We start from the raw sequence: 25,869 nt of genomic DNA, 5'->3' as shown, positions 1-25,869 counted from the left end.
TCCACTCCTATGGGATCCGGAACGTATGTTGATCAAGATGAATCCGGAATGTCAATAGATATTACAAAATATCGAGGTATGATTGGTTCATTACTATATTTGACGGCAAGCCGTCCTGACATTATGTTTAGTGTATGTTTGTGTGCACGCTTTCAAGCAAACCCGAAGGAATCGCATCTCACCGCCGTGAAGAGGATTATGAAATATCTCAAAGGAACAACGAACGTCGGACTATGGTATCCAAAAGGTAGTACATGCTCCTTGATTGGTTATTCTGATGCTGACTATGCAGGCTGTAAGACCGATAGAAAAAGCACAAGTGGTACCTGTCACATTCTCGGGAATGCACTAGTGTCGTGGGCATGCAAGAAGCAAGCATGTGTGGCACTTAGCACGGCCGAAGCAGAGTACATTGCAACAGGTAGTTGTTGTGAACAAATTTTATGGCTCAAGCAACAACTTCTGGATTTTGGTATAGACCTCGGCTGCATTCCTCTTCGATGCGATAACACAAGTGCCATCAACATCACAAAGAACCCGGTCATGCATTCAAGGACGAAGCACATAGATATCCGACATCATTTCCTTCGAGATCACGTGCTTAACGGAGATGTAGATGTTACGTTCGTGGATACACATAACCAACTCGCTGACATATTCACAAAACCATTGGCTAAAGAGCAATTCTTCAAGATTCGGTGAGAACTCGGTATTCTCAATGAAGGTGACATTTAACCTTGTCTTCAAATTACTTGTTATGTGGTATAGTTGCTAAAAATGTGTTTACTTTCAGTTTTTATGTTATGCATGCTAGCACTCCTTTTTCGCCGTTTTCCGTTTTTCTTACTTTCGCATGTCCAAATATCATCCGTTTTAAAATATTTTTAAATCGAAAGTTGCGTATTGATAAGTGCTAATACTTTGTGCAAAATTTTTGTAAAAATCTTTTCCCGGTTCTTCAAAACGGAGCTGCTGTTTTGTTTTCTTTTATTTTTGAAAAATTCAGTCCGTTAACCGGTTAACGGTATAGGTTAACCGGTTAACACCTCCCAACAGCAACTCTGTTTTCGGTTTTAAAATACAGATCTTTTAAATTAATTGTTTTTATTTTTTTTATGTGGGTTTATGTTCATTGCATGTGCTTTACTCTTTCACCTACTCCTCATAACTCTCTCCTCCCTCATTACTCACCATAAACTCTTCATCTCTTTACATTCAACTTTCATAACTCTCAAACCCTTTTCCGAAAATCCATCTCTAAACCCTAGAATCTTCATCTTCTTCATGGCTCCACCAAGAATGGGAAAGGCTCCTGTACCATCATCTAGCAGTGAAGAGGAAGAGTTGAAAATGGAAACCGCCAAGAAAAGGAGAATGGATTTCAAAGTCAGGGTTAGACATCTGCTTAAGGGTAAGTATGTGAATCTCAAATCCTTCACTACTTTCTCTTTCCCTGAGTTGTTGAGATATCAAGGATTGCATGCGTTCATCACTGATAATGGGAAAATTTACACTGATTTGGTAAAATCTTTTCTGAACCATTTTACTTTAAATCTGAATGATGATGAACAACATATGCTGTCTGCAACTGTAAGGGACTGTGAAATTGTTACAGACCTAAGGACGTTGGCTGCGTCTCTTAAGATTCCATATTCAGGTTTTTTCCTTCGGAAAGGTGTTAATCATGATGAAGGACAATGGGCTCAGTATGATAAGATGGAATACTACTACTCTATCTGTAGATTTCCCAGGGAGGTTGTTGTGTCGGGACAGCGCACTTCTCGCATACTCTGTTATGCTAAGAACCTGTCGGTTGATGATCGTATGCTGCATTATGTTATCTGCCATGTCTTGCTGCCCAAGGATTCAAACCTGTCTCAAATCAATGATTTGGAAATGCAAGTCTTATTTGCGGTGAAGAACAAAATCCGAGTTAATTGGCTGCCCACTATGATGTATCATCTGAGACAACAACTTTCTCTCAAAACAAGGCTGCCATACGGTCGCCTTATCTCAAGGATTTTGGAACTCACAGACATGGAAATCGGGAGAGAACCGTTCTTGGCTATGACCACTACCGCCAATGAAATCAACGGCGTTACCATCATGAAAAATACCGGAATTATTCAAAGCAATGACGGCTCCTACAAGTATGATGATGGGTCCTCCTCTTCAAATTTCCCTATTCCTGAAGGTGGCATTACAAATGAGTTTCTCTATACCACCATGATGAGCCACCACCATGAAACCACTCGCGCTATCAAGAGTCTTCGGAACCTTGTGTTGAGTTCCCGCAACCTTCCCGTAGAAGATGATGAAGGTGAAGACGGTAGTGAAGCGGATGGCGAGGAGGATGAGGCCGGTTCGGAAGAAGAATAAAGCACTATGTTTTTTCTATGTTTCTGTTATATGTTGTTCTATTGTTTTTGTTGTTAAACTATGTTTATGCTATTTATGTTTACCAAACACTTAACTTTTAATCCAGTTTCTTTCTGTCATAATATGTGATTCAATGTTTATCTGATATGTGTGTATGCTTGTATGCTTTTCCTTTTTCATCAGTCTCTTCCTTTTTGCTAATGACAAAGGGGGAGAAGACTTGTTTCTCTAATGATTTCTCTATGCAGAATTGTTGTATACCTCTCATTTAGGGGGAGTTCTTAAACTTAGGGGGAGAATCAACTTAAAGAAACTTCACTTTCTGCATCTATCTCAAAATGGTTGTCATCATCAAAAAGGGGGAGATTGTAGAAGCAAGCTTCAATCCAAGAAGTATTTTGATGAAGACAACATGCATCAATGCAAAAAGAGAAGAGCTACAAAGTTATTTCAAGCATCATGTATTCAAAGCCGCATATGCATTTTGATCAAGCTTCATTTTCAAGTCAACCATTTGCAAGATTGTTGATTCACTTCTTAGGTATATCTAACTCACTCTTAGATTAGTATACAAGTGTTCAACAATCATGACCTGCATTTGCATCTTTTAACATAACCATTTGTTAACACCTTGAAATGCAAGACACATTTATTTTTAAGTATTTTTCTGCATTTCAACAGTGTTAACCGGTTAACCATATGGGTTAACCGGTTAACAACCCAGTTTTTCAAATTCTCTGTTAACGTTTGTATGCGTTAACCGGTTAACCCATATGGTTAACCGGTTAACACTGTTCGTTGCAGCAGAAATGTTTTTGAAAAATTATATCTTTTCATCAAAATTCATGAGAGAAATGATACCTCTTTGAAAAGGTATTTTGGCAATATAAATTATTAAATTTTCAAAATGAATTTTTACCTCCAAGAATTTTCATACAAACTTCAAATAATCACTCTCTCATATTCTTTTCTTAAATAATTATTGAAAGTGTTCATAATAAAAATTATCATCTCATTCTATTGTTGAACACTTGCATATTATCTTTTGAGTGACTTATTTGTCTAAGGAGAAGATCAATCAAGAGAAGATTGATACTATTACATCTTTGTTAAAATCATTCATAGAAATTATTTCTGTTTGACTTGTGATCCAGGATTGTTGGACACAAGGGTTGGTGTTGAAGAGGATTGTTCTTCATACACTTGTTTGTCTATAGGTTAGATAGTAGGCATCACCATTTGTGTGAATAGGCTGTACCATTTCTAACTATAGTGAAATCTCTTTCGTGTGAAAGGGGAGTGGATGTACCTTCGGATTGTGAAGGGAACCACTATAATTTCCGGTGTCTTTTACTTTCCGCATTTTATTTTTCCGCACTTAAACACAAATAACCAAAAATCGGAAACTAGATCGAAGAATTTTTTATCACCTAATTCACCCCCCCTCTTAGGCGCATTTACAACTTACACTTGTTTCCGGTTTTTGGTTATTTTACGTTTAAGTGCGGAAAGATAAATTGCGGAAAGTAAAAAGACACCGGAAATTATAGTGGTTCCCTTCACATTCCGAAGGTACATCCACTCCCCTTTCCACACGAAAGAGATTTCACTATAGTTAGAATTATGGTACAGCCTATTCACACCAACGGTGATGCCTACTATCTAACCTGTAGGTAAACAAGTGTATGAAGAACAATCCTCTTCAACACCAACCCTTGTGTCCAACAATCCTGGATCACAAGTCAAACAGAAATAAATCTTTTGATGATATTAACAAAGTGTAGTATTATCAATCTTCTCTTGATTGATCTTCTCCTTAGATAAATAATTCACTCAATGAATAATATACCAGTGTTCAAGAAATAGAATGAGATGAAACTTTGATTATGAACACTTTTTAAAAAAAATATTGAAGGAAATATGAAAGAGTGATTATCTTAAGTTTGTATGAAAATTCTTGGAGGTGAAAATTCATTTTGAAAAATTAAGAATTTATATTGCCAAAACACCTTTTCAAAGAGGTATCATTTTCTCCATAAACATTGATGAAAAGATATAATTTTTCAAAAACATTTTCACTGCAACGAACAGTGTTAACCGGTTAACCAAATGGGTTAACCGGTTAACGCATACAACGTTAACACATGATTTCAAAAAACAGGGCTGTTAACCGGTTAACCCATATGGTTAACCGGTTAACACTGTTGAAATGCAGAAAAATACTTTAAGAAAATTGTGTCTTGCATTTCAATGTGTTAACAAATGGTTATGTTTAAAAATACAAATGTAGATCATGATTGTTGAACACTTGTATACTAATCTAAGAGTGAGTTAGATATACCTAAGAAGTGAACCAACAATCTTGCAAACGGTTGACTTGAAGAAGAAGCTTGATCAAAAAGGTTCCTCATGCGTATGTGGCTTGATCACTTTGATGCTTGAATTATCTTTGAAGCTCTTCTCTTTTTGCATTGATGCATGTTGTCTTCATCAAAATACTTCTTGGATTGAAGCTTGCTTCTACAATCTCCCCCTTTTTGATGATGACAACCACTTTGAGATAGATGCTTGAGAGTGAAGTTTCTCTAAGTTGATTCTCCCCCTAAGTTTAAGAACTCCCCCTAAATGAGAGACATACAAAAATTCTGCATAGAGAAACCATTAGAGAAACAAGTCTTCTCCCCCTTTGGCATTAGCAAAAAGGAAGAGACTTATGAAAAAGGAAAAGTATACAAGCATACACACATTTTGTGATCATTATATAAGCATTCAAGCACATATTATGACAGAATAAAAATGGATTAAAAGTTAAGTGTACGGTAAGCATAATTAGCATAAACATAGTTTAACAACAAAAACAGTAGAACAACACATAACAGGAACATAGAAAAAACATAATGCTTTAATCTTCTTCCGAACTGTCCTCATTCTCCTCGCCTTCCGCTTCACTACCGGCTTCACCTTCATCATCTTCCATGGGAAGGTTGCGGGAACTTAACACTAGGTTCCGAAGACTTTTGATAGCGCGGGTGGTTTCACGGTGTTGGCTCATCATGGTGGTGTAAAGGAACTCGTTTGTAATGCCACCTTCCGGAATAGGGAAGTTTGAAGAAGAAGACCCGTCATCATACTTGTAGGAACCGTCATTGCATTGAATAATCCCGGTATTCTTCATAATGGTAACGCCGTTGATTTCATTGGCGGTAGTGGTCATAGCCAGAAACGGTTCTCTCCCGATTTCCATGTCTGTTAATTCCAAACTCCTTGAGATAAGACGACCGTATGGCAGCCTTGTTTTGAGAGATAGTTGCTGTTTCAGATGATACATCATAGTAGGTAGCCAATTAATTCTGATTTTGTTCTTCACAGCAAATAGAACTTGCATCTCCAAATCATTGATTTGTGAAAGGTTTGAATCCTTTGGCAGCAAGACATGGCAAATAACATAATGCAGCATTCGATCATCAATCGACAGGTTCTTAGCATAACAGAGTATGCGAGAAGTGCGCTGTCCCGACACAACAGCATCCCTTGGAAACCGACAGATGGAGTAGTAATATTCCATTTTATCATATTGAGCCCATTTTCCTTCATCATGATTAACACCTTTCCGAAGAAAAAATCCTGAATAGGGAATCTTAAGAGACACAGCCAGCGACCTTAGGTCTGTTACAATTTCACAATCTCTTATAGTGGCAGACAGCATATGTTGATCATCATCATTCAGATTTAAAGTAAAATGGTTCAGAAAAGATTTTACCAAATCAGTATAAGTTTTGCCATTATCAGTTATGAACGCATGCAACCCTTGATATCTCAACAGCTCAGGAAAAGAGAAGGTAGTGAAGGATTTGAGATTCACATACTTACCCTTGAGCAAATGTCTAACCCTGACTCTGAAATCCATTCTCCTCTTCTTTGCTGTTTCCATTTGCACTTCTTCCTCTTCACTGCTAGATGCCGATACGGGAGCCTTTTCTCTTCTTGGAGGAGCCATGGGGAAAAAGGAGGTGCTAGGGTTTTGAAAGGATTTTTGGGATTTTGGGAGTTAATAAGAGAGTATGGTTGAAAGTTGAATGAAATGAGATGAAGGGTTTATGGTGAGTAATGAGGGAGGAGAGAGTTATGAGGTGTAGGTGAAAGAGTAAAGCACATGCATTTAACATAAACACACATACCACAATAAAATTTAAAGTTAAAAAAGAATAAAATTAAAAAAAAATTGTATTCAAAACGTTAACGCAGAAGTGCTGTTTTGGAGGTGTTAACCGGTTAACCTATACCGTTAACCGGTTAACGGACTGAATTTTTCAAAAATAGAAGAAAAACAGCAGCTCCGTTTTGAAGAATCGGGAAAAGATTTTTACAAAAATTTTACACAAAGTATTAGCACTTATCAATACGCAACTTTCGATTTAAAAATATTTTAAAACGGATAATATTTGGACATGCGAAAGTAAGAAGAACGGAAAACGGCGAAAAAGAAGTGCTAGCATTGCATAACATAAAAATTGAAAGTAAACACATTTTTAGCAACTATACCACATAACAAGTAATTTGAAGACAAGGTTAGATGTCACCTTCATTGAGAATACCAAGTTCTCGCCGAATCTTGAAGAATTGCTCTTTAGCCAATGGTTTTGTGAATATGTCAGCGAGTTGGTTATGTGTATCCACGAACGTAACATCTACATCTCCGTTAAGCACGTGATCTCGAAGGAAATGATGTCGGATATCTATGTGCTTCGTCCTTGAATGCATGACCGGGTTCTTTGTGATGTTGATGGCACTTGTGTTATCGCATCGAAGAGGAATGCAGCCGAGATCTACACCAAAATCCAGAAGTTGTTGCTTAAGCCATAAAATTTGTGCACAACAACTGCCTGCTGCAATGTACTCTGCTTCGGCCGTGCTAAGTGCGACACATGCTTGCTTCTTGCATGCCCACGACACTAGTGCATTCCCGAGAATGTGACAAGTACCACTTGTGCTTTTTCTATCGGTCTTACATCCTGCATAGTCAGCGTCAGAATAACCAATCAAGGAGCATATACTACCTTTTGGATACCATAGTCCGACGTTCGTTGTTCCTTTGAGATATTTCATAATCCTCTTCACGGCGGTGAGATGCGATTCCTTCGGGTTTGCTTGAAAGCGTGCACACAAATATACACTAAACATAATGTCAGGACGGCTTGCCGTCAAATATAGTAATGAACCAATCATACCTCGATATTTTGTAATATCTATTGACATTCCTGATTCATCTTGATCAACGTACGTTCCGGATCCCATAGGAGTGGACATCACTTTGCAACTATCCATATCGAATCTTTTCAATAATTCCTTGCAATACTTGGATTGGTTGATTTCTTCTTGCATTGCTACTATCCATTGATCGTCGCCTAAGGCTTCATCGACTTTGGTTGGTTCTATTTGAGACACAAAAGCCATGTTGAGACAAGCATCTTTGAGATTTAGTCGTGTTGCAACGCCTTGGCTAATATCACCAATAACTTTATCGATCGGGTGATCTCTATGAGTTTTCCATTCTTTCGGTAGATCATGATGTTCTTCAATGATTAGTGAGCCATCTCCTTGTGGAATTGATTGAACATTTGAAAGTTCCTCTTGTGACATATCTATTATATCATCATCGTCATCAACAACAAAGTTATCCTCTTTCGAGGGGTTAGTTTCATCAAAGCATACATGCGTTGATTCTTCAATAGTAAGAGTTATTTTATTGAAAATTCTAAATGCCTTACTAGATAGGGAGTAGCCAAGGAAGATACCTTCGTCGGATTTCTCATCAAACTTACCAAGGTTGTCCTTTCCATTGTTGAGGACAAAACATTTGCACCCAAAGATATGAAAGAAAGATATATTAGGCTTCCTTCCTTTGAAAAGCTCATACGGAGTCTTTTTGAGAATCGGCCGAATGTTGACACGGTTGCTAACAAAGCATGCTGTGCTAACTGCGTCCGCCCAAAAATATTTAGGAAGGTTGGAGTCACTGAGCATTGTTCTTGCGAGTTCCACCAAGGATCTATTCTTTCTCTCTACGACACCGTTTTGTTGTGGTGTTCGTGGTGCGGAGAAGTTGTGGGAAATTCCGTGCTTTTCGCAAATTTCTTCAAAGAATGTGTTTTGAAATTCTCCCCCGTGGTCACTTCTTATGGAGGTTATTGAGAGAGACTTCTCATTCTGAATTTGTTTCGCATATTTTTTGAAAGCCTTGAAAGCATCGCTTTTCTGCACAAGAAACAAAGTCCACGTATATCTAGAGAAGTCATCAACAATTACTAAACCGTAAACATTACCTCCGAAGCTTTTCGTTCTTGATGGACCGAAGAGATCCATGTGCAAGAGTTGAAGTGGCCTCGACGAAGATACAACATTCTTGGATTTGAAAGTTGTCTTGGTTTGCTTTCCCTTTTGGCATGCGTCACACAGCTTATCCTTGATGAACTTAATCTTTGGAAGACCAACAACAAGATCATGCTTTATTAATTTGTTCATGTGCTCCATGTGTATATGAGCGAATCTTTTATGCCATAGCCAAGCCTCGTTGTTGTTTGTCATTAAGCACTTTACCTTCAAGGAAGAGTCATCAAAAGAAGTCATAAAAATATTATTAACCCTTTTACCTTTTAGCAAAATGTCATGGGTGACTTCATGCTCTATCACACATTCATCTTTTGAGAAGTTGATCCGGAACCCTTTGTCACACAATTGACTTATGCTAAGAAGGTTGTGCTTTAGGCCTTCAACATAAAGGACATCTTCGATGATGGTAAAAGGAGGTGCTCCAATGGTTCCTACTCCAAGGATTTTTCCTTTAGTGTCATCTGTTAGATACCCAAAAGTGCTTATTTGAGCCATCAATTAAGGGTATCTTTCACTCTATTTCCTTGCTAAAATTGTCAAAACCACATTTGTTTTACGTGGAATGCATTACATTGATAAACAAGCTTGGTGCCTTTGATTTGTGTGTTATTGTGCAGGAAAAAGGGCATGAGCTAATTGAAAATGAAGACACAAGAAAATTGGCAAAGGAACCAAAGAATACAAGCATTTCATCAGCCTGCTCGCTAGGCGAGGGCTGTGGCGAAGCACTGCTTCGCTAGGCGAGCTCCAAGCGAAAAGCTCCAGTAAATTGTCAATAAATTCGCCAGGCGAGCTGCTGGCGAAGGTGGTGGCGAGTTCGTTCAGTTTTGGTGAAAAGCGCAGCCAGCACTCACTCGCTAGGCGAGGCTCTAGCGAGTCCCCAGCGAGCATTCCAGTAGCAAAACCTCTCAACCTCGCTGGGGCGAAGGTTGGAGCGTGTCCTTCGCTAGGCGAAGGTTTGTTCGCTAGGCGAACATGACAGTTCAACAGACCCTGTTTTCTCTGGGCGCAGGTGCCTTTGGTGCCACAATTAGACCCTCGCTAGGCGAGCCTTTCTGCTCGCCTAGCGAGCATGACAGCCCATCACATGTCTATAAGTAGCAAGTGCCACTTTTGAGCACCATACCTCAGTACCTTAGTTTTACTTTATTTTTCCAGCTTTTGCTCTAGAGATATTTTTGACCTAGATTTTATTTCTCTTCATCTTGTAACCATCTTCTACAAAAAGAAGGTGGATTCCCATCCAATCTCGATTATCCGACTTGGATGTTGATCAACCTTCTTCCGAAACTTGCCGACCAAGCTACCATGAAAATGAGTAGCTAAGTCATCCATTTGCCAAGGTTAGATGTAGGTGATTACTAGCTTTGCGTGTAAATGTAAGGATCTTCATATGTAAACTCTTTAATGGTGAATTTATGATGAAAACTTTGTTTCTATTTAAAACTCTTTGTGTTGGTTTATGATCGAGAGATGTTTACCAACTCTTGACCTAGGTTTTCATCCAATCTTGTTTATTAGCTAGAGATAGTAATGAATGATTTTGTTCACCATAAGGTTGAACCAAAAAGTTGTCATTTTGATAGATTGTGTTCGAGAGAAACAATGGATCAAAATGAGAAAACTCACAATGTGTGTTCGAGAGAAACATATTGGGAGGACTTTGTGAAATGATTTATCATCTAAAGGAGTTTATACGATTGTTGACCGAACAAATACATGCAAAGTAATCATTGAACCCTAACTTTGACAATATTTCTCATTTATTCAAAACATAACTTTTACCGCAATTTAATACCTTTTTATGCAAGATAGCGTGACAACCAATCAAAACCCTATTGTTACTTGAGCTAGAATTAATACAACCATCGAAAGACGGTGATATCTTACAATCCCTGTGGATACGATAACAAAAACCCGACACGTAAATTTACAACTAACATCATCACCGTATGTAACATATCCCTTGGCCTTTAAAGATAGATGTGAAAATTTGTCGATGTCGCCCGTCATATGCTTTGAACAACCACTATCAAGATACCATTGATTCGAGGTTGTCTTCAAGCATACCTGCAAAACAAAATCAAGTTTTGTTAGGTACCCAAATTGCTTTGGGTCCTTGGTAGTTAGTACCCTTTTTAACCCACACATAATGCCCTTTTGGAACGCTAAAGTTTCACACATAACAAGCATTAGGTGTGTGCCCTTTGATTCCACAATAAAAGCAAGTAGGTTGAAAATCACTTCTATATCTAGGAACATAATTCTTCTTCTTAGCAATCAATTTCTTTCTTTGACTTTGATGCATATTTTTAGAATTGTTTACTTTCTCTTTAGCAACTTGTTCACTTGCTTTAACAAAAATGGTCTTATTTGTGCTTGGTTTAGAAAACTTAGAATATCCTAATCCACTTTTATCATTAGAATACCTTTGGTGCTTAAGAATTTCTTCCAACCCAATTTGACCTTTTTCATATCTTTCTAAAACTCTTTTAAGTTGAACAATTTGAAAAGATAAAGATTCACAATTCTTACATGAAAGACTTTGTTTTTCATCCATCAACTTTTGTTTTCCACTTTCAATATATTTTTCCAACGCAGTATTTTTTTCTTCTAAGGATGAAATTTGTTTCTTTTGGGATGAAATACTTTTATACAATGTCTTGCATTCTTTTAAGAGTTCATTTATAACATCTTGTGCGTCATTGTCATAAACTGAAAAATTGCTACTAACCTCATCGATTTCTTCATCGGAGTGATGTGAAGCCATAAGAGCCATGTTCGCACATTCATCGCTTTCCGATTCCGAAGATGAACTGATCTCATTATCGTCCCAAGCGACGTAAGCCTTTTTGTTTTTGAATTCCTTCTTGCCTTTGAATCCTCCTTTCTTTACAAGTTTTGGGCAATCCGACTTTATGTGACCTTGTTGTCCACATTCATAACACGTGACGTCTTGCATTGATGTGGATGCTTCCTTTTTCCTGAAATGGTTATTCTTTTTAGGATAAGAGGAATTTTTATTTTTATTAAAAAACTTACCAAGCTTCTTTACAAGAAGCATAAAGTTCTCATCCTTGGACGTCTCATCATCTTTGTCCCTTTTTGAATCAACCTTCAAGGCAATTCCCTTGGACTTCTTTTCTTGACTTTCGTGCTTCTCGAGCCTTCCAAGTTCCAATTCGTGTTCTTGAAGTTTTCCAAATAAAGACGCGGATGTCATTGTTGAGATACTCTTCTTTTCCGAAATAGCGGTCACTTTCGGTTGCCATTCTCTTGTCAAAGATCTTAGGACTTTCAGGTTGAGATCATCATTAGTGAAAGTTTTACCCAGAGCAATCAGGTGATTTGTTAGATGGACGAATCTCTTTTGTAAGGCAACTATAGATTCACCGGGCTGCATGCGGAACATCTCATATTCTTGACTTAGAGTGTTTAGCCTCGATCTCTTCACTTCGGTGGTTCCTTCATGTGTTTCAACCAAGGTGTCCCAAATTTCCTTTGCCGATTTTCATTGAGATATACGAAAGAACTCGTCCATACTAAGAGAGCTTTGGAGTATGTTGATTGCCTTCTTCTCATTTAGAATCCTTTTCTTATCATCTTCGTCATAAGTGTTTTTCAACTTTGGGGTACCAACTCCATTCACCACATTTACCGGTTTGTGTGGACCTTCTTCAACTGCTTCCCATATACCTTCCCCTTGGGCTTCAAGATGTGCCTTCATTCTGATTTTCCAGAAATCGAAATATTCTCCGGAGAAGAGTGGGGGCTTGTTGCTACTTCCACCGTCTTTGAAAACCGGATTTAAGCTTGCGGAAGCCATGCTGGATCTCTAGGAACAAGTTACCTATAACTTGCTCTGATGCCAATTGTAAGTTGTAAATGCGCCTAAGAGGGGGGGGGGGGGGTGAATTAGGTGGTTAAAAATTCTTCGAACTTGTTTCCGGTTTTTGGTTATTTTACGTTTAAGTGCGGAAAGATAAATTGCGGAAAGTAAAAAGACACCGGAAATTATAGTGGTTCCCTTCACAATCCGAAGGTACATCCACTCCCCTTTCCACACGAAAGAGATTTCACTATAGTTAGAATTATGGTACAGCCTATTCACACCAACGGTGATGCCTACTATCTAACCTATAGGTAAACAAGTGTATGAAGAACAATCCTCTTCAACACCAACCCTTGTGTCCAACAATCCTGGATCACAAGTCAAACAGAAATAAATCTTTTGATGATATTAACAAAGTGTAGTATTATCAATCTTCTCTTGATTGATCTTCTCCTTAGATAAATAATTCACTCAATGAATAATATACCAGTGTTCAAGAAATAGAATGAGATGAAACTTTGATTATGAACACTTTTTAAAAAAAATATTGAAGGAAATATGAAAGAGTGATTATCTTAAGTTTGTATGAAAATTCTTGGAGGTGAAAATTCATTTTGAAAAATTAAGAATTTATATTGCCAAAACACCTTTTCAAAGAGGTATCATTTTCTCCATAAACATTGATGAAAAGATATAATTTTTCAAAAACATTTTCACTGCAACGAACAGTGTTAACCGGTTAACCAAATGGGTTAACCGGTTAACGCATACAACGTTAACACATGATTTCAAAAAACAGGGCTGTTAACCGGTTAACCCATATGGTTAACCGGTTAACACTGTTGAAATGCAGAAAAATACTTTAAGAAAATTGTGTCTTGCATTTCAATGTGTTAACAAATGGTTATGTTTAAAAATACAAATGCAGATCATGATTGTTGAACACTTGTATACTAATCTAAGAGTGAGTTAGATATACCTAAGAAGTGAACCAACAATCTTGCAAACGGTTGACTTGAAAAAGAAGCTTGATAAAAAAGGTTCCTCATGCGTATGTGGCTTGATCACTTTGATGCTTGAATTATCTTTGAAGCTCTTCTCTTTTTGCATTGATGCATGTTGTCTTCATCAAAATACTTCTTGAATTGAAGCTTGCTTCTACACCTCCTCTGAAGAGTTTTTCCAATTTTTGTTCAATACTATTCAGGTCATATATGAACCTGTTGTTGAGCTTTATTCCGGTGTCAGGTCATATATGAACCTGTTCTGAAGATTTTTTCCCTTTGTTTGTTCAATACTATTCAGGTCATATATGAGCCTGTTGTTGAACCTTATTCCAGTGTCAGGTCATATATGAACCTGTTCTGAAGAGTCTTTCTCTATGATTGTTCCAGTATTATCAGGTTATATATGAACATGTTGATACACTCTTCTTGAATTTTTCTGAGTTTGTTAGGTCATACCTGAACCTGCTGTCAGAACTTCTTGATATTCCCCAGCGTTGTCAGGTCATATGTGAACTAGTTATAGCATTTTTTCCTTTATTCGGGTTTGTAAGTCATATGTGAACTTACTACCGAAACCTCTTGTATTCCAAGTATCGATTATCAAATTTCACTTTGAGCACTCCCCGTTGTGTCTGATTCTCCAGCCGGATTTGTCTTCCCCAGCGAGTTTGTTTTTTTTACCATTTGTCTGTCTCCCTGTGGACCACCAGCATTCCCCACAGCTTGGTCTGTCTAGTAGCATCTCCTGTTAAGGGCCCACCATATCCATAGCAGATAAAAAAAATCACAAAAAAGAGAATCCATGCATATCATATCATATCATATCATATCACATCATGTCATAGGGATTCAGGATCAAAATCCGGGTTTTCCTAGTATTTAACCATCTCCCACTATGATCATATGAAGAGTGTCCTGCTTCATATTCTCTAGTTGAAGATACTTAAATAGGGGCAACTGTCATACCCCGATTTTGGTCCTGAATTTTTTCCATTTTTTCATTTTTATTTGGCACTTGGCCTAAAGTTCATTTGCATACATTCATTCCCAAATCCATATTTTTGTTACACATTGGTCATTGTCTAGGCCTTTTTGATCATGGTGCTTTTGATTATAAAATGGATTTTAATTATTTGACTTTTTAATTTTCAATTTGATTTTAATTTCAAATTAATCCTAAATTCCAAATTTCAATTTGATCTTAATTGTGTTTTTACTAATGATTCAAATTCTAATTGATTTTTAGTTTCCAAATAAATGTTAGAATTTGACATCAAAGTAGTTTTAACAAATTATAGATTAATTTGATTTTAATTGGTTTTTATTTTTTATTTTTAATTGACATTGTGATTAGTCTCAGGTTATTTCTAAAATCCATATCCATTTTTATAACCAAACATGATCCATCTTCCATCCATAGTTCATCTCAAATCAAAATAGCACATACACACATTTAATAACATTCAATAATATTTAGCTTTCAAGCATTTCCAAAACCATATTCATACATACATGTTTCTCCCAAATGCACGTCCATTTTTACAACAGTAAACCATATTTCACCGAGTAAAAGCATCCTAATTACAAACCATGACTCATTCAAACCAAAGCCATTGCGTCATTCCACGGACCTTTCATTACAATGTTTGAAACGAAATGCAAAATTCAAACCAACACATTCACATTTCAAAGCTGCCACAACCTTGGGCAATCCCCGAAATTACAGCGGATTATCATTTGTTACATCCAATTTTCAAATTCACAAAATAGAACCTTCATGACAATACAACACACAAAAGCTAACACAAATAATCCTAAATCTAGCAACTTTGCCGCCTACCAAATTCAGAGTTACTAATCTCATTGGCAGCACAATCCTCAATCCTCATTTCTACACTTGGAATCACTCATTAACACTCGATTTTGATTGATGTGATTAAATTATGGAGAATTCCCAAGATCAACAAGGAACCCTCTCTTCTCAAACCCTTGTTAATGCTACTCAATGCTCTCAGTCTCTGCTACCATTTAACATTGATGCTGCCGCTCAGGATGCCGTTTTGCGCGAACAAGAACTTGCAACTCAAAATATCATAAGGACCCAGAGAGAGGTGACAACTACCACATCACCTTCCAAGGATAATTTTGACATATTGTCTGCCCGTCATCACCCCAATGCTTTGAAGGAACATCTCTTGAATATGGCCACTGAGCATAGGTCTGAAATCGCTCTTAAGCGTGGAAAACCTGCACTTCCACAAGTCAACACAGAAATAGGCAATGGATATTGTGTACCTGGTGGAGGTGCCTATAATGATATTCCCAAGCTTAACACTGACCCTGACAACAGCGCATTCAGTCTGCCCGAATCTAAATTTGATAGATATTCAGAGCAAACATCTGCAGGTAAAGAATTGCCCGAGTTCCTCAAGCAGAAGTTAAGAGCTCGGGGTGTTCTTAAAGATGATATACATACCAAAGATATTAAAGGTACTTCAGCTGAACTTAGGGGAAATGAAAACTTACCTCCAGGATGGTTTGTCATGAAGGTGGAAGCAAAAGATCCGGGGAGTGGTGCATTTTACTATTATAATGAAAGTACCGGGAAGAGTCAACGGGCAAAACCTTGCGAAGCATCCTTAACTGAGCAATCAACACCGTCTTTGAATCTTCCGGAAAATTGGGTGGAAGCATGCGAACTCGGCATCTTCAAACACAATCCAGCATTATACTTTGTAAGCTTCCCAACACTTGTGGAGTGGCTAGTTTCCGCGCCAAATGCAATCCCAGGAGTACCAATTGTCGCAGAAAAATCAATAGCAGGGTTGCAATTTAAAACAACAGAAGTAGTAAAACCAGCATGATCATGAAGATATTGAACCTCAATCTTTCCGGATTTGTAATCAGGTAATCGAATAGAAGCAACGACTTTCGCAGAAGACACAAAATCTGTGAGAGTAAATGTTGTCAACACACTTGATTCGGTATCAACTTTGAAAAGAAGAGTATTCTTTTTGTGGTTAATTTGAGCAGCAACATCACCGGAGGAAGGTCCTCTACTCTTCAATAACGTTGAATGCAAATCGATGCCGGAGTTGGTGGAGGAGGATATTGTGAACCGTTGATCGGAGTTGTAATCTTTGGTAAGGATATCTCTGGATAATATTCCGATGTCGGAGAAGATACTGGGGCATTTGGAAGACATTGTTGATGATGTTGTTAGGAAGTTTGGTGTGAGAGTACGATTTTGACTATGACCAAGATGCTAAATATTTTGGAGGAGTCTCTTAGAGTTTGTTCTAATAATCTTGCTGCAATCAACACACCAGCAACCATGTCCAATGACGACCTGTGACCTGCAAGAAACACACCAAACCAGAACAAATTTGCGATTTATGATGCAATCTTGAAGCAACTTTGGCACCATTCTGATGCAATCGTGTGCTTTTCTGTGAAAACAACTGCAGCATTTGGTGGAGCTGGTGTTAGTGCAGCAACAGGAGTGATGACTGTTGCCATTTTGCTTCTCACTAAAATCACTCCAAAAAACGTTGCGGTTCACAATGCCACAGAGGTGGCTCGGTTTGCGCGAGCCATATGTAACCGAAGAGGAGCTAAAACTGATGCTGAGGGGTGCAGAATTAGTTGGAAATAGAAGAGGATTCAGAGCTACACAAGCCATGTGAGGGTAGCGCATTCCAGCCGGCATCATTAAACCAATACTCCGAATTCACTGCAGTAAAAGCAAAATAGCAAAGCAGTTAAATTTTAAGAAAATTCCCAAATTGGAATAGAGACAAAATTCAAAGAGAAAGTTTGAGCTCAGATTACCTGTTCCAAATCCAAACATCAAAGGGACCAATCCGATACTGAGCACAAAAAGTGTTTTGGCAGAGACCCCTTTTGATCTCCATAGACCAAATCCCAAACCCTAATCTGCAAAGGATAAATAGGAAAGAAAGGAGGCGATTGAGAGGCGGAGAAAAAAGGTCAAAAACGAAACCCTAATAGAGAGGCGGACGAAATCGGAGAAACAAAAACCCCAACCCCACAATCAAAAAAACCCGGATTAGAGAGGCGAAAGAGTGAGGTTTAGGCTTCATCGTCACCGTCGTCACCACCGAAGGTGAGCCCCTTTTTTGTTTTAGCCATGGATTCTTGCATGTTTCAGAGAGATTGAGTGAGATGTGAGCGATTGGGAACGGAATGGTGTGCGCTTGAGAAGGAGAGACGTGAGACCTGAGAGGCGTGTGAGTAAGATTGAGGCGAGCGTTTGAGAGGGAGAGGACGAGATTACGTGAGTGAAGACGATGAAGGACTTCTGGGTATTGGTTTCCTGTTTTTCCCACTTTCTTTCCTTTTTATTTATTTTAAAAAGAAAAAGAAAAACAACAAACTTTTAAATCATTTAGAAAATTTAGTACGTTTAGTATTCCCTTATTTTTAATAGTGTATATTAAGTTTTGTTTTTTCCCAATTCATTAACTCTAGAACCCAACAGCCAGGCGGCTGGGTTTAATTTTCTGCTGTTTTTTCTTGGTAGTCCGACAAACTGTTTTTTATCTTAGTTTTTATTTTTTAATTCTAATTTTTAATCTATCTTGGTTTATATATCTAAATTAGTATTAAGATAATAACTAATCATAAATGGCCTAGTGGAGAGAGGGTAGTTTCATAGTCTTTAGTGGAGTGGGTTCGATACCCATATATAGCATTTTATTTCTTTAGCATTCATTTTTTTTATGTTTATGTTTTATTATAATTTCTCCTATACTCATAGTTTCATTATTGATTAATAGCACATTATTTGATTTTTTTAATTTCATCATCCATTCAAAACCATTTTGAACTATTAAAAATCACATTTTTCTCGATTCAATGTCGAGCTCATTTTCATACCCTTGTAAATCGATTGCTTTTAAGCATCGCCATCAACCTCACATAGCTTACTCTTGGGCTTTCTTACAATGAGCCAGTTCTCTTGCACTTACACTCATGCATCGCATTATTTGTTGTTTGGGCCCGATTTAATTATTTCATGATTTTTGAATCCCCATTTAACAAGATGTACCCCACTCCCCCGATGTGTAATAATTTTGTACTGTTTTATTTCTTTATTTGTTTGACTGTCTAGTTAGATACTAACACAAGAATAAAATCAACCATTTCCAAAAAAACACAAAAATATGACTCGATCCAACGTCGAGTACTTTCTCAATAAACAAACCAACCCATTTCTCCCTCCCATTCTATTCCATTTCTTTCAAACTTTCATCAAACGCTTGATTCAACGTCAAGCCATTTTTCCTGATAAAAACTCAAAAAATATTAATTCATAGTCAAGACTTTTTCAATAAAGATGGAAGTGGAACGTGGTGTATACCGCGCACTCCTGAGACTAGGATTCGAGATGTATATCTCGCCAATCCTAGCTCTCGCCATCATCCAAGTTTATCCACTTTATTTTCTCTCAAATACTCATTCAAATTTCTCTTAAACGTCCATCAATACTTGATCTAGTGTCAAGTCTTTTTTTCACAACAAAACTCAAAATACTTAATTCTTATTTAACACTTTCTCAATAAAGGTGGAAATGGAACATGGTGTATACCATGCACTCCTGAGGTTAAGATTCGAGACGTATGCCTCGCCAATCTTAACTCTCGCCATCATTTAAAATTGTCAATGTGGTTTCGTCAAACCCTTTCTCAATCAAATCTAAGATACTTAAATCTTATTTAACACTTTTTCAATAAAGGTGGAAATGGAACATGGTGTATACCATGCACTCCTGAGGTTAAGATTCGAGACGTATGCCTCGCCAATCTTAGCTCTCGCCATCGTCTAAAATTGTCAATGCGGTTTCTTCAAACCCTTTCTCAATCAAATTCCAAAATACTTAATTCCCATCTTAACCTCTTTCAATAAAGATGGAAATGGAACATGGTGTATACCGTGCACTCCTGAGGCTAGGATTCGAGATGTATATCTCGCTCATCCAAGTCCTCGCCATCACTCAAAATACATCCAACCGATCAAACTCTTTTCTCGCCGCCGTGCGATTAATCAAAAATCTTTTTCATAAATGAAAGATATATTGTCTTAAGTGATACAAAACAATGTTTCGGCCACGATTGTTGAGTAGAGATAAATGACGCTTTTCCGAATGTAGATTTATAAATCCGTTCGATGTGTGGTATGCGTCCACTCCTCATCTGTTTTGGGTAAAACAATGTTTTCGTCGATTAATACAGTATAGCTTTCGCTAAAATCGACAAACAAACAAACATTTTTCTACCCAGAACTACGTAAGCCTTGATTTCTCTTTTGAGATACGTAGGAGCAGGATTTTTAAATCTTGTCAGGCCCACTAATAAAAAACTTAGGTTTAGTCCTTAGTTAAAAATCCAAAAACTTTTCTTCTCATCCTTTCTTTCTTTCCCACCTAATAATTCGAAAATCCTAACATATTTAACTAACACTAACGCACACAACTGACCTAATGGTTCCCGTTGAGTACAACGGACGTGAGGGGTGCTAACACCTTCCCCTTGCGTAATCGACTCCCGAACCCTGATATTGGTTGCGATGACCATATCTTATCCTTTCTTTTGTCTTGGGTTTTATCGATATTTCCCCTTTCCGTTTTAGGAATAAATAAAATTTGGTGGCGACTCTGTTCAACCCATCATTGCGAGCGTGCGATCGCGCTTCGCTTTGAAGTCGTATCCCCACATTTTTCGAGGTGCGACAGATGGTGACTCTGCTGGGGACTACAATCCCTAAGTGAGTCGAGCCTAGTTAGGACGTTTGTATGCCTTTGTTTGTTTAATTTTTGTGGCTTTTCCCTATTTCGTTGCTTTTTAGTATCTTTATTGTTATATTGATATTTGTTGTATATTGGTTCCACTGTGTTGGGTACTTGGATTTTGATTGCAAACCATGTGGGAAAGGCTCTACACCCGAGTCTAGAGTGAAAAAAAAACATAAGATAGGACGATGGTTGAGTAGTACGGACTCCCGAGGTGAATACTTCGTAAGAGTCGGTACGAGAACCTCACTTAGAGTAGATCTTTTTGCAAATATTGTTGCCCGAGGTGTATACCTCGTAAGCTTCAATGTTTCAAAGGGGTCCATGACTCTAAGAACCTTTTAGAACATTGAACTTTGACCAACTAGAAATGATGGTTGCGTAGTATGGATTCCCGAGGTGGATACTTCGTAAGGATCGATACGAGAACCTCGCTCAGAATAGATTCTCTGGATGGAATTGACGATCGGAAAGTATTTTCCGTAAGCGTCAAACAGTCTTTTGAATCCATGACTCTGAGTACCCTGTCTAGAACCCAGTCGATGGTTGCGTAGTACGGACTCCCGAAATGAATACTTCGTAAGGGTCGGTACGAGAACCTCACCCAGAATAGATTCCCTTGATGGAGTTGACGACCGGAAAGTATTTCCCGTAAGCGTCAAACATTCTTGTGAATCAATGACTCTGGGGATCCTTTGTAACAAAGCCTTAGATCATACCTGGTGAGAACCCCGTTTTGGAAAAGCAATCAAATTTATCCATACCTCATACTTTTGAACCCGTGTGTTGAAAAAACACAAATATGCATGGCCTGCATTGCATTCATTCACATCTCATTGCATCTGCATCTCATCATAACGCATGTCATTTTCCAGACAAAATACAAAAAAAAAACTCATCCATCCTTTGTCCGTGATCAGCAAAGTGATTCTCAACACGCGTTTAGAACAAAGAACCATGTCTCAGAAGATGATGGACGAGCTAAGAAAAAGCCAAGAAGCAAGGAGGAACTTAATCTTTTGAAGAGCCAAATGAGATGGGCCTTGGAAACCCTGCAAGTCTTGTTGGGAAAAGAGGGTCACCCAATATACACCGCTGCAACAAAGAGAGCTACTACCCCACATCCATCTGGTGTTATCCCAAGTCAAGGGAAATTCTATGTGGCAACTCCTCATTTACCAGTATATGGACCTCCCTCAAGACGTCATCATCAACATCCTCTGGTTTTTGCTCCTCAAAGTCACCAAAGTCAGGTTCAGAACAAAAATCAGAATCAGAGCAAGAGGAACAAGGATCACAATGACTCAATTCTGGTGTCATATAGCAAGCTCTACCCGCAACTGATCCAAAATGCTTTGGTGACCCCTCGAGCTCTCACACCTGTGTCACCATACCTGCCATGGTACAATCCAAATGCAACATGTGAATTCCATAAAGGAGCATTGGGACATGACCTGGATTCTTGCTTAGCGCTGAAAGCCTTGGTGCGAGGGTTGATTAACAAAAAGAGCTTAATCTTTGAAGAAGATCATCCGAAGGTCAGGTGCGAATACCATACTGGGACAATGGGGCACCCCATCAAGGAATGCAAGAGTTTTAAGCTCAAACTGCGAGGATTGATTGACATAGGGTCACTAACACTCAAGGAGGAAGGCTCGGGTACATATACCTTGATTTCTGAGCCAGGTAATGAGAAAGGGAAAGGACCCCTGAAACCCCTCAAGGTTTTGTACCACAAGGAAGATGTCAGGGATGTGGCTAATGAGCTATCATTGTTTCCTGGTAAGAGCATTGAGATACCGCCTTGGATTTCCAATGTCACGATCCATACCAATGAAAGAAAAGGAGAAGTGAGTAGTGGATCCAAGAGGGTTGCGTTCAACGATGAGAATGAAGGAAAAGAATTTGAAGATCATCATGCCAATGTCAAAAAGCTTGTTGATCCAAACCTTCAAGCTTGAAGAAGTCAATTCCCTAGAGCTGGCAATCATTTGGTTGTTTCAGCATTTCTTTTGTAGTTTCCTTGCATGTTGTTTGTTAATTGCTTTTAAGCATTGTTGTTTTCTTTGAATTGGTAAGATTAATGAAATGTTTATGCATCTTTTGAATTAATCCATTCGTATTCACTCGCTTTTCATTTATGTTAAAAAACAAAAAAAAAACACAAAAAAAAAAACAAAAAATACTCCTCTCATTCACTTTTGTTTATCAAACCGTTGTGTTAACAAAGATTGGAAGGAGGATGATGAAAATAAAACACCTGAAATTGTTGTGGTATGCTTTTGAGTAAACCTTGTCGATGATGTAAGGCATTGTTTCAAATCCCCAAACACTGGAGTGATAAGGAGTTAATCCCTAGACAACCACTTTGAGCCTAAAAGTTGGTGTTTATTTCGGATCTAAAACCCTTAATCTTAACCTGGGGCAGGGTAGTTATGTTCAGATAGTTTGATCATGCAGTCGATCTTTCAAAAATCGTCCATATATACATCCTCCAATTAGGTTCAACCACATGTTATCCTTCGCGCACATGTTGAAGTGTCGAAGAAGTTGAGAAAAGATAAATTTAGTGTTGGTTGATCCTCATCCACCAATAATGTGGCAGTCAATACCTTTAAAAAAATAAAAAAAAGCCCGTTAAATCAAATACCACGAAATGGCTTAGGCAAAAGTTAGGGCATCCCGATGGACCAAAAGCTTCAGAGAAGCGGTCCAGGCAAAATTAGGGATAAAGAAAATCAATCAAAAGAGGTCACCAAAATCCTCAACAAAACAAAAAAATAAGGTGACTGCCATTTCAAGAAAATTCGTCTTGAACCCTCATCACACCTTCGAACCCTCTTGGAAGTCGAATGCGTGTATTTGAATTAACTGAACATAGGAAATGGAGATCATCAAGAAGAAGGGGTGGGTAAAAATAAATTTTGAGCCTTATATCCTTTTGTTTCAAAAAAAACCGTGAACCAGACCACGTTACAACCCTTAAAAGACCTAATTGAGACATGGTTTATTTTGAAAGCATACCATAACAAGGTTGTGTTAACTTGACTCCAAACGATTTTTGTTAATCATTTGATGGCACCAACTTGCATACTGTGAATGACTTGATCACCATTGTGTTCTTATCAATGACTCGTTCACCGTATTTCACCCATTCATATCAATAAAATTTGAGTTCAAATTTTTGCATAAGCATTGCATTAAGATTACCATTTTTGAATGCACAATTGCGAGTCAACACTTAGCATCAAAGAAATGCCAATACACAGTTGAGGAACTTGATGGAGTGAAAGAAGTCTAGTCAAGGGCAAATCACTTTGAGCATCAGTTAATTCGAGCTAGTCACCCTAAGGGTCATCTAGCCAAGAGTAATCTGCTTCAAGAATCAGACCGGGGCAAGCCACCTCAGAGCTCAGTAAGTCCAATCACTCCAAGGTTCAGTTAGCTAAGAGTAATTTGCTTCAAGACTTAGACTGGGGCAAGCCACCTCAGAGCTCAATGAGTCCAACTATCCAAAGGAATGTCGACCAAGAGTCTACCATTCCAACATTTGGTTAGCCAAGTTCAGACCATTACAAGTTTCAAACACTTGGGGCAAGCCATCTCGAGGTAGTCTCATGGCAAGTTGTTTCCAAACTCACTTTCAAGGTGAACATTTCCAAAGACCCAACACAATAGGGCAAGATGAGCCACAGAGGGGCAGAACCTCTTTCTTCGTGCTTTCAAACTGCTCAAACAAATTCTGCCATACGTCAACAACTATTGAGTTTAAGACGAGTGCCCGAAAATTATGCTAGCACGATTCATTAATCCTCCAAAAGGATCCATTGGCTAAGTTGTGGCTATCAAACTGGATAGAATCCTCCTTTGACAACATCTATCATAAAATATTTGGTTGAGTTCTCGGTGTTGAGGAATCATGAGCTTCCATAAAAAGCCTTTACAAACTCCCAGTCTGCCCAGTGTCAGCATTCTCATAATCATGATCATTCATATATCATGCATAAAAGGAAATTCAAATCATGCATAGCCGAAATGTACTTCGTGCTCATTTTGCATTGACCCAGGTCTCGTTGTCGATCCTAGATCCTTTGACCTTTGATTCCAGTTTGTATTTGGTGCCCTTAAACCAACATCCGGTTTTCGCAGACATTTTCAAATCCAATTTTTGTTCAATACCATTCAGGTCATATGTGAACCTGTTGTTGAGCTTTTATTCTGGGGTCAGGTCATACTTGAACCTGCTCTGAAGAGTTTTTCCAATTTTTGTTCAATACTATTCAGGTCATATATGAACCTGTTGTTGAGCTTTTATTCCGGGGTCAGGTCATACATGAACCAGTTCTGAAGTTTTTTCCTTTTGTTCAATACTATTCAGGTCATATGTGAACCTGTTGTTGAGCTTTTATTCCGGGGTCAGGTCATACTTGAACCTGCTCTGAAGAGTTTTTCCAATTTTTGTTCAATACTATTCAGGTCATATATGAACCTGTTGTTGAGCTTTTATTCCGGGGTCAGGTCATACGTGAACCTGTTCTGAAGTTTTTTCCTTTTGTTCAATACTATTCAGGTCATATGTGAACCTGTTGTTGAGCTTTTATTCCGGGGTCAGGTCATACTTGAACCTGCTCTGAAGAGTTTTTCCAATTTTTGTTCAATACTATTCAGGTCATATATGAACCTGTTGTTGAGCTTTTATTCCGGGGTCAGGTCATACTTGAACCTGCTCTGAAGAGTTTTTCCAATTTTTGTTCAATACTATTCAGGTCATATATGAACCTGTTGTTGAGCTTTTATTCCGGGGTCAGGTCATACTCGAACCTGCTCTGAAGAGTTTTTCCAATTTTTGTTCAATACTATTCAAGTCATATATGAACCTGTTGTTAAGCTTTTATTCCGGGGTCAGGTCATACTTGAACCTGCTCTGAAGAGTTTTTCCAATTTTTGTTCAATACTATTCAGGTCATATATGAACCTGTTGTTGAGCTTTTATTCCGGGGTCAGGTCATACTTGAACCTGCTCTGGAGAGTTTTTCCAATTTTTGTTCAATACTATTCAGGTCATATATGAACCTGTTGTTGAGCTTTTATTCCGGGGTCAGGTCATACTTGAACCTCCTGTAAGTTGTAAATGCGCCTAAGAGGGGGGGGGGGGGGGTGAATTAGGTGGTTAAAAATTTTTCGAACTTGTTTCCGGTTTTTGGTTATTTTACGTTTAAGTGCGGAAAGATAAATTGCGGAAAGTAAAAAGACACCGGAAATTATAGTGGTTCCCTTCACAATCCGAAGGTACATCCACTCCCCTTTCCACACGAAAGAGATTTCACTATAGTTAGAATTATGGTACAGCCTATTCACACCAACGGTGATTCCTACTATCTAACCTATAGGTAAACAAGTGTATGAAGAACAATCCTCTTCAACACCAACCCTTGTGTCCAACAATCCTG

General features: G+C 38.2%; 1 protein-coding gene across 1 annotated transcript; it reads right to left on the bottom strand.

Moving 5' to 3' along the window:
• Window positions 1-16,129: 16,129 nt before the first annotated feature.
• Window positions 16,130-17,064, bottom strand: LOC127107114 (mitochondrial outer membrane protein porin 2-like). Its single transcript, XM_051044388.1, has one exon. The coding sequence runs from the start codon at window positions 16,811-16,813 to the stop codon at window positions 16,220-16,222; it is 594 nt and encodes a 197-aa protein (XP_050900345.1). The 5' UTR covers window positions 16,814-17,064; the 3' UTR covers window positions 16,130-16,219.
• Between the last annotated feature and the right edge of the window lie 8,805 nt (window positions 17,065-25,869).

This window comes from Lathyrus oleraceus, chromosome 7 (assembly GCF_024323335.1).
Source record: "Lathyrus oleraceus cultivar Zhongwan6 chromosome 7, CAAS_Psat_ZW6_1.0, whole genome shotgun sequence".
Classification (NCBI taxonomy): Eukaryota; Viridiplantae; Streptophyta; class Magnoliopsida; order Fabales; family Fabaceae; genus Lathyrus; species Lathyrus oleraceus.
The sequence above is the reverse complement of the archived record's forward strand: the minus strand, read 5'-3'. Positions and strand labels throughout refer to the sequence as shown.